The 8,119-nt window shown below is 30.0% G+C and overlaps 1 protein-coding gene across 3 annotated transcripts in view; it reads right to left on the bottom strand.

Moving 5' to 3' along the window:
* LOC138936348 (transformer 2) overlaps positions 1–8,119 on the bottom strand; it is a 12,201-nt gene that overhangs the window by 3,376 nt on the left and 706 nt on the right. For 2 of the 3 annotated variants that reach the window (XM_070301672.1, XM_070301674.1), the window contains exon 1: positions 1,541–1,675. The exons of the other annotated variant lie outside the window; for it this stretch is intronic. In XM_070301672.1, coding sequence (XP_070157773.1) covers positions 1,541–1,555 — 15 coding nt within the window. In that variant the 5' untranslated portion in view covers positions 1,556–1,675. Of the gene's footprint in view, positions 1–1,540; positions 1,676–8,119 lie in introns of those variants that run through there. 3 annotated transcript variants of the gene reach the window in all.

Below are 8,119 nucleotides of genomic sequence, written 5' to 3'. Positions count from 1 at the left end.
AAGCAGTGGTATCAACGCAGAGTACTATGCAGAAGAGCGATTACATAATTTTCTTCCTATAGCGAAAACATGAAAAATTTTACTGTTATAATGCCAATGGACAAATTTTCACTTTGCTATTCATTTTATTATTATATTTTATTCTATTATGTAGACTGTAGAGATCCAAAACTAAATTGTTATTATATTTTTATTATATATATTATATATGCAACATTAAATATATATATTATATGTAATATATATATATATATATATACACACACAGAATGACCCTACCGCACCACCTGCTAATAACAGATTCTTGAGATTTGGCAATGATTTTTCTTCAACAAACATGTTAAGAAAAGTCATTTTTTGTTTCCAATTTTTTCCATCATATATCTTTGTAACTAAGCCTTAAATTAAAATTCTCTCTTTCTATTAAAGTAAATTCTATCTGAAATTAATTAAATTAACTTAAAAATTGTAGTTTTAACTTTCTATAAAGTTTAATTTGCAAAAAGCCCTTCTTTTTTAATTGCTTGTAACATGGAAATTATTGATGCCTCAACATTTTTGAGAAAAAATCATTTTAAAATGATTTCAAGAATCTGCTATTAGCAAGTAATACAAGATTTGGGACGCGTGTGTGTGTGTGTGTGTTGAATACAGATCAGCAATCTACTAACTTCCTCCCTATGGTGGAAACCCATTATAATTTTAATGATGAAATCTTTTATCTTTTATATTTACGTTTTAAGGAAAAGTTATATGATTGCTATCTAATGTATGTAAATATAATTTTACAGAAATATGTAATTCTCAAAATTGTTTAACTAATTAGTGCCATTATAATTAATGTTATTATAATTATTAAGATATGGTCATATGTATTACATCTTTTGAATATAATGAAAAGTACAAGAAAAATGTTAAATATAAAAACAGTTAAATTTTTCAATAAGCATATTATTTTGAAATATAAAAGATAACTTTTAATACACTAGATTGAATTTAAATAGCAGAATTCATTATAATAATGTTCTTCTATTGCGAGATAATATGAAAACTGTCTTTTATATATATATATATATATACACAGACATACATTTCGTTTAAATCTACTTAAAAATTATAATGTAAGAATTTTCTTTATACCATATTAACAATAATACAATAATTGTACACATCGTATTGTGCATATAATTTTAAATATCACAGAGTAATATAAACTAATTGACTAATTGCTGGAAACGATTGAATTTCAATATTTATAACCTTATATTTTTATTAAAATAATGTTTTTTACAATTATTATCGTATGGCATTGGGAATTCAACATATTAAAGTCATATTTATTGCTAAAATATATTCTAGGATTAATAGACAAAAGAGTCTCGTATCGAGTATTATGTGTTTGCGTGGTATTGATAATGGCTATAAAACCGCGTTGTTGGATCGATATAATGGCTGTCTCGAAAAGTCTGCCCGTACCGTATTATCGTAATTCATACAACGCAAATCTTGTTGTATGAGATTCGAATCACATTGTACTCACCTCGATGTCGCTCATTATTAATCTTTTCTAGAGATATTAATAAAAAAAAAAAAAAGAATGTATGTGGAAAGCACCAACAAGCAAACACTCCGTGTCGTCGATTCACGATAATATGGCGTACCTCGACGACAGGAAACGCCGGGCCCCAGATGTACACAAATGAACATGCACATCCGGCAACGTTGCTATGGATATGGAAATAGCGATTCAAGCCTTAAGGCCTTCACACACAAAATTCCGTAAGGACTTAAGACATAAGCGTAAGAAAATGGACCAATCCCAATCGAGTATTTGGCTCTCCGTAATCCTTCCACTTTTACGGAAAACCCAATACTTGATTAGGATTGTCGATTAGATGGTCAATTTTCTTATGCTTACGGTTTATGTCCCCGCTTTAAGGTACAATTTTATATGCTGCAAACTCGTGCAGCAGAAAGGTCACGTGATCGAAATAGACGAATGAGTGACGACAGTTGGGCCGCTGATTTGTCCATTTCGATCGCGTGACTTCTTTGCTGCATAAGTATGCAGCACATGAAAATGTATCTTTAAGACCGGTATTAGGGCCGTGGCACATAAAAAAACTTAAGCAGTAAAGCGGGGAGTACAACTTTTGCATAAGCGCATAATCACAAGCATAAGGAAATTGATTGGTTATGCATATCGATTCCTTATGCATAAGGAAATGGACCAATCAATTTCCTTATGCTTGTGATTATGCGCTTATGCAAAAGTGTGTGCTCCCCGCTTTACTGTTACGTCTTACGGAAAGTGTGTGTGGCCAGCTTTAAGCCGGTATTCATAGATTACGTTTACACGTCACCCCTAATCGGGTTTAATACATCCGTAGTTCTAAGACTGGCCAATCACAATCATTCCATTCTTTAGAGGAATAACTGTGATTGACCAGTTTCACAACTACGAATATTATTAAACTCGATTAAGGGTGCCGCGTAACAGAGCTCATAGTCAGTTCTTTAAGACCGTCTTAAGCACAATCTTAAGATGTCCTAAACCAATCACAGACTACGTTTACACGTCACCTCTAATCGGGTTTAATAACATCCCTAGTTCTAAGACTGGCCAATCACATTCATCCCATTCTTTAGAGGAATAGCTGTGATTGGCCAGTTTCACAACTACGGATGTTATTAAACCCGCTTAAGGGTGCCGTGTAACAGAACTCACAGAGCCGTATTAGATCTTAATGCGGCGTCTACAATAGAAATTTTAAGCCCTAAGTCTTAAGAAATTGACCAATCACAGTCGAGTATTCTTCTTATACTTGACTGTGATTGGTCAATTTCTTAAGGCTTAGGGCTTAAAATCTCTATTGTAGACGCCGCATAAGACATTACTTAAGACGGTTTTGAAATAAGAACTGACTATGAATACCGGCCTTAAGTTTTAGGGCCGTGGCATATAAAAAAACTTAAGCAGTAAGACTTAAGACATAAAAATTGACCAATCATGGTCGAACAGTAAGGCAGCCATATTCAAACGTAAGTTACGCTGAAAATCCTGTATGGTTGAAACACAGATTAATAGACAGATAGCCAAAGACCCGGGTTAAGGCGAGACCGGCATTTCTCACTGGTTTCAGAGCCATACCGTGGTTAGCGGCCAATGCAGTAACTACATTCTCAATCTTTACTTAACAAATTTGCAGCAAAGTATTTAATAATTATATTTATTTAAAATATTTATTTAAAATACTTTATTTTAAATAAAGTATTTTTAGGTATATCTGCATGTGCAATGAAATAAATTTTTCTTAGTCTTAATTGAATATAATGTAGAAAATATCTGCAATAAATTACTTTTACCTTTTTTCTTATTCTTGGAACAAAAATATCAAGCATTTAAGCAATCATGCATTTAAATCAAATTATGCTTTTAATTTATAGCTTTTTATTATTAATTTATTTTATTATTAATTTAATTTATTTTTTAATTTATAAATTCGGTTGGATGCCCTATAATGCGCAACTATGCACATTAAAGACTATTAGATACAAATTTATATAAGCATAATTAAAACAATAAGATAATTAATAATACTACAATAAGTCTTTAGAAAATAAACATATAACAATAGGTGCGCTCCGCTTGAAGCTATTTTCGCTTCGAAGATCAAGATTCTTCGCCCTAATTACTCCATCAAATGTTTCGGAGTGCACCTATCAAATATATAAAAACTTTTATAAAATGTTAATATTTTTTATTTTATCTTTTTGAGCGTAATTTTACTGATCTAATTAATAACATCTTTGCGATTAAGATAACACCAAATATTCAGATACAGATTTTTGCGATTAAAATAATACAATATTCGGATGAATTTCAATTAGATGCAAATCAAACAATTTTTTTATTTATTAAGTAAAAATTATCCGAATGATATCGTATTTGATGTCATTTTAACCGTAAAAATCTCATGAGTCCGTTATAATTACTTTCAAAAAGATAAAAGAAGAAATGAAAGTCTTAGTTTTTATTTCACAAGATATTTAAATTCATATAAATCATTAAAAACTTTTATATTTTACATTTTATCCGTTTAAAAATTATTTTAATGGGTTCATAAGATTTTTGCGATTAAAATAACATCAAACACGACATAAATCGGATTCTTGAAAATGTCAAAACTATTTTATAAATAAATAAGTTGAATTTTGTGAAAAATAAAGAAATGGTCAAGTTTTAAAAATCTTAAATAATTTTTTTTAATAAAATTTAATTAAAAATTTTTAAAGTACACCGTGTTAAGTAATAAAATAAAAAATATGTAATATGTGCAAAATATTTAAAAAGATTTATTTCACATTTAAAGCTGATGATCCTTTTATGTTTAAAAAATGTAATTTTAATATTTAATATTTAATGATTTAATATTGTAACGACAGAGTCGTCCCTGTAAATATCTGTAAATATATGTATATAACTTCGCAGGCCTCGCTTTCTCACCCTGCTATACTTATCCTACTTGCGCATACGCTACTCGCGCTGTCTCGCTCGCACGTACGCCGCCCATGCTATCTCGCTTACCCCCCGCATCCAAGATCAAACCAATGACACCATCTTATGTTCCTCTTAAAACCATACAATTTTTATTCAAAACGTTTTTCTCTAAAATGCTTAGTTTTTGAAAGAAAAGGGGTGTACGTGTGGTCTAGGACACCCTGTATATTAAAAATATATTTTTTAATATAAATGTCTTTTTATTAAAAAAAACATGAGTTTTAAATGTAAAATAAATTTAAAAAAAATAATAGATAATTATTTGTATAACGCATTTATATACATCTAAAAAACATTTTTTAAATGTTAAAATTTAGGTCTTTTTTCAATAAATAAAAAGTGATTTAACTCACTATTTTAATGTTTTTAAAAATGTTTTCCAAACTTTTTCAAAAACATTTGTAAAAGTATTTGTTTACTCTTTAGTGTTATTGGAACGCATGTCGTTTTTTCGGTAGACTGTAGATTAATGTATAAACAAATAATGAAAATTTACTTTATTAAGTAGTTTCCGGCATTACTTCAGAAGGCAGGATATTATGTGCAGGCCATATTTTAAAAAAAGAAGATTTACGAAGTTGTATATTTGAAGAAACTCTCATACCATATATCCCCAAAAATACCAGAATTTCTTATCTTGTCGAAGATAATGTCGAAAATATTGCAAAAAAGTAAAAAAAGTTAGTAAAAAAATTGTGCAGAAAATGTTAAAAAAAAATCACTCAGATAATCAAAATTACACTCCAATGAAAGTCGATATTCATATATATCAATTTTCAAGTATAGACATTACAAAGGCCACCACACAAGAACAATAAATGAAAAGGTATAAAATTTATAATGAGTCAAAAGTCACTATAATTATAATTTTACTTTTTTATTATACAGAGTGGCCCGAACGTTCCAGCCAGACTTTGAGATCTTATAGGAAATTTAATTCTGAACAAAAAAATTCGTATAAACATGAGTCGAAAAATGCTTTCCTAAGAAGTCATCGCTCAAAACCTCTGAAATCGTGATTATTTTATACATTTTTCTAAATATCATGGAAAATGTGCGTCTTTTAACAAAAAGTACCGAAACAAAAGTTGTTTCTCTCGATGCCGAAAGTGTATTGGAACTAAGGGGGGACATTTTGAGAACAGTTAGTTTTTTCACGTCTTTACTCATTTTTTACTATTACGTGTTATTTTAGTTTAAAAAAATTTATTTTATTTTCATAAAAGAAAGATTTTTATTTTTTATTTTTATCGTTTTTTCAAAAAATTTATTAAGTTTCATTTTCTTTTTATTTCATTTTCTTTTCACCTTTTGCATTTCCTTTGCGTCAGAAGTTTTTGAGTGATAACTTCTTAAGGAAACATTTTTCGATCCATGTTTATAGGAAATTTTTCGTTCAGAATTAAATTTCCTATAAGATCTCAAAGTCTGGCTGGAACGTTCGGAGCCACCCTGTATATACAGGGTGTAACAGAGCGCCCGTATTAGCAGTTTTTTGAGGAAACAACGTATTTTCGTGAAAAATGTTTCATGCAAAATTTGTAGAACTCTAAGTGGCGCATTATATAATCATATTAGTACGATCTTGAATAGTACCGTCAAGATCATATAAAAAACACATTGAATTTTTTAAATGGGACCCCCTATTTTTCATAACATATTCTTGTAGCTTATCTCGAAAGCTTTCCAAAACACTATAAAGTATTTTTTCATTAAAAGTACCTTTTAAGTTATTTTATATTTTAATCTGACATATTTTGATATAAAAAATTAAATATCTCGTAAAATATTTAGTTTTTGATAATCTTATCGTAATATTTTCATGTATAGATGACGAGACAAATCAATTAGTATAAAAAAATAATTGTTTTTAAACAAATTATTTACAATGTATTTTTTTAAACAATTATTTTTTTTTGCATTAATTGATTTGTCTCATTATTCTGTACATAAAAGTATTACAGTAAGATTATCGAAAACTGAATATTTTACGAAATATTTTATTTTTCATATCAAAATATGTCAGATTAAAATAATTCAAGAAGTACTTAATGAAAAAATACTTTATTATAGTAAATTTCAAATAATCGCGGGCTAATGGGAGCCAGAACGCGGATAGTAGTGCGTAATTTGTAATGTCACATGAAAGCCTGATTTCTTAAATTTGCTTTATTATAGTGTTTTGGAAAGCTCTTGAGGTAAGCTATAAGAATATGTAATGAAAAATAGGGGGTTCTATTTAAAAAATTCAAAGTGATTTTTATATGACCTTGATGGTGCTATTCAAGGTTATACTAAAATTATTATGTAATGCGCCACTTAGAGCACTACAATTTTTGAATAAAACATTTTTCACGAAAATGCGTTGGTCCCTCAAAAAACTGCTGATACGGGCGCTTTGTTACACCTTGTATATATGTATATGTGTGTATAATTTCTTTTATATGTGTAAATATATCACTTAAAAATAATAAAAACAATAATACTTTTATTGTTTAATAATATATTTATCTCTCTTTTACAAATTTTCATAGTTTCTCATCGGCCGCTTGTCGGCAACAAGCTTGTAGCGAACGAGATGAGCATTGAAAGTGATTAAGACGAATATATGAATGCGAGTAAGACAATATAGGGATGAGACATTGTCATTGTCTCACTCACTCTTATCATTATCTCAGGAGCGAGCGAAACAATAAGAGGCAAGCCTCTCTCACATTTCATTCGTCTTATAGTGAATTAGCCTGGACTCGCACCAGGGGCAAAGTCTGTTGATAAAATCAAAGGAATTTAGCCGGGATTCGAACCAGGGGCAAAGTGTTTTGGTAAAGTCAACGGAATGTAGCCCAGACTCAAACCAGGGGCAAAATCGGTAAAGGCAAAGAGTGTTGCATGGAAATGCCGGTCTCGCCTTCATCCGAGCCTTTGGCTATCTGTCTATTAATCTGTGGTTGAAATTCTTAAGTTTTAAGCTGGCCACACACACTTTCCGTAAGATATAACAATAAGGTTTCGACCAATTGCGTTGCTCGATTCAGCTACGGTCAAATCAAGCAACGCGATTGATCGAAACTTAACTGTTACGTCTTATAGAAAATGTGTGTGACTAGCTTTAGGTCTTAGAGCCGTGGGACATAAAAAAACTTAAGCAGTAAGATTTAAGGGGCTCCTAAAAGGTCTGTTACCGATAAAAACGCGAATATAAGTTAAAATGCAAAATCTGTTTGTTGATTATAAATATCAACAAATCCTTTTCTATAATTAAAGTATACATAATAACGGAGTGCAGAGTTTACGATTTCATATGAGAAGTGAAAAAAAATGAGAAAATTACAGTTTTGTTATCGGCTTCTGTCGTTAACATTTACTTAATATAACAAATTTGTAATCTGCATGTGCCTAATCAGTAAACCCCGCACTCGGCATTTTATCAAAGAGTATAAGTGAATTTAGAAAAGTGAGTTTAGAAGCTTTATAAAAAAGATTTTACGATGCAACACTTTCGTGCATATGTGTGCGTGTGCAAGATCGAGGCTCAAGAGTAAAACAGAGCAGTAGATT

Source organism: Polyergus mexicanus, unplaced genomic scaffold, assembly GCF_030449975.1.
Source record: "Polyergus mexicanus isolate NDT 795.1 unplaced genomic scaffold, iyPolMexi1.0 SCAF_9, whole genome shotgun sequence".
Taxonomy (NCBI): domain Eukaryota; kingdom Metazoa; phylum Arthropoda; class Insecta; order Hymenoptera; family Formicidae; genus Polyergus; species Polyergus mexicanus.
The sequence above is the reverse complement of the archived record's forward strand: the minus strand, read 5'-3'. Positions and strand labels throughout refer to the sequence as shown.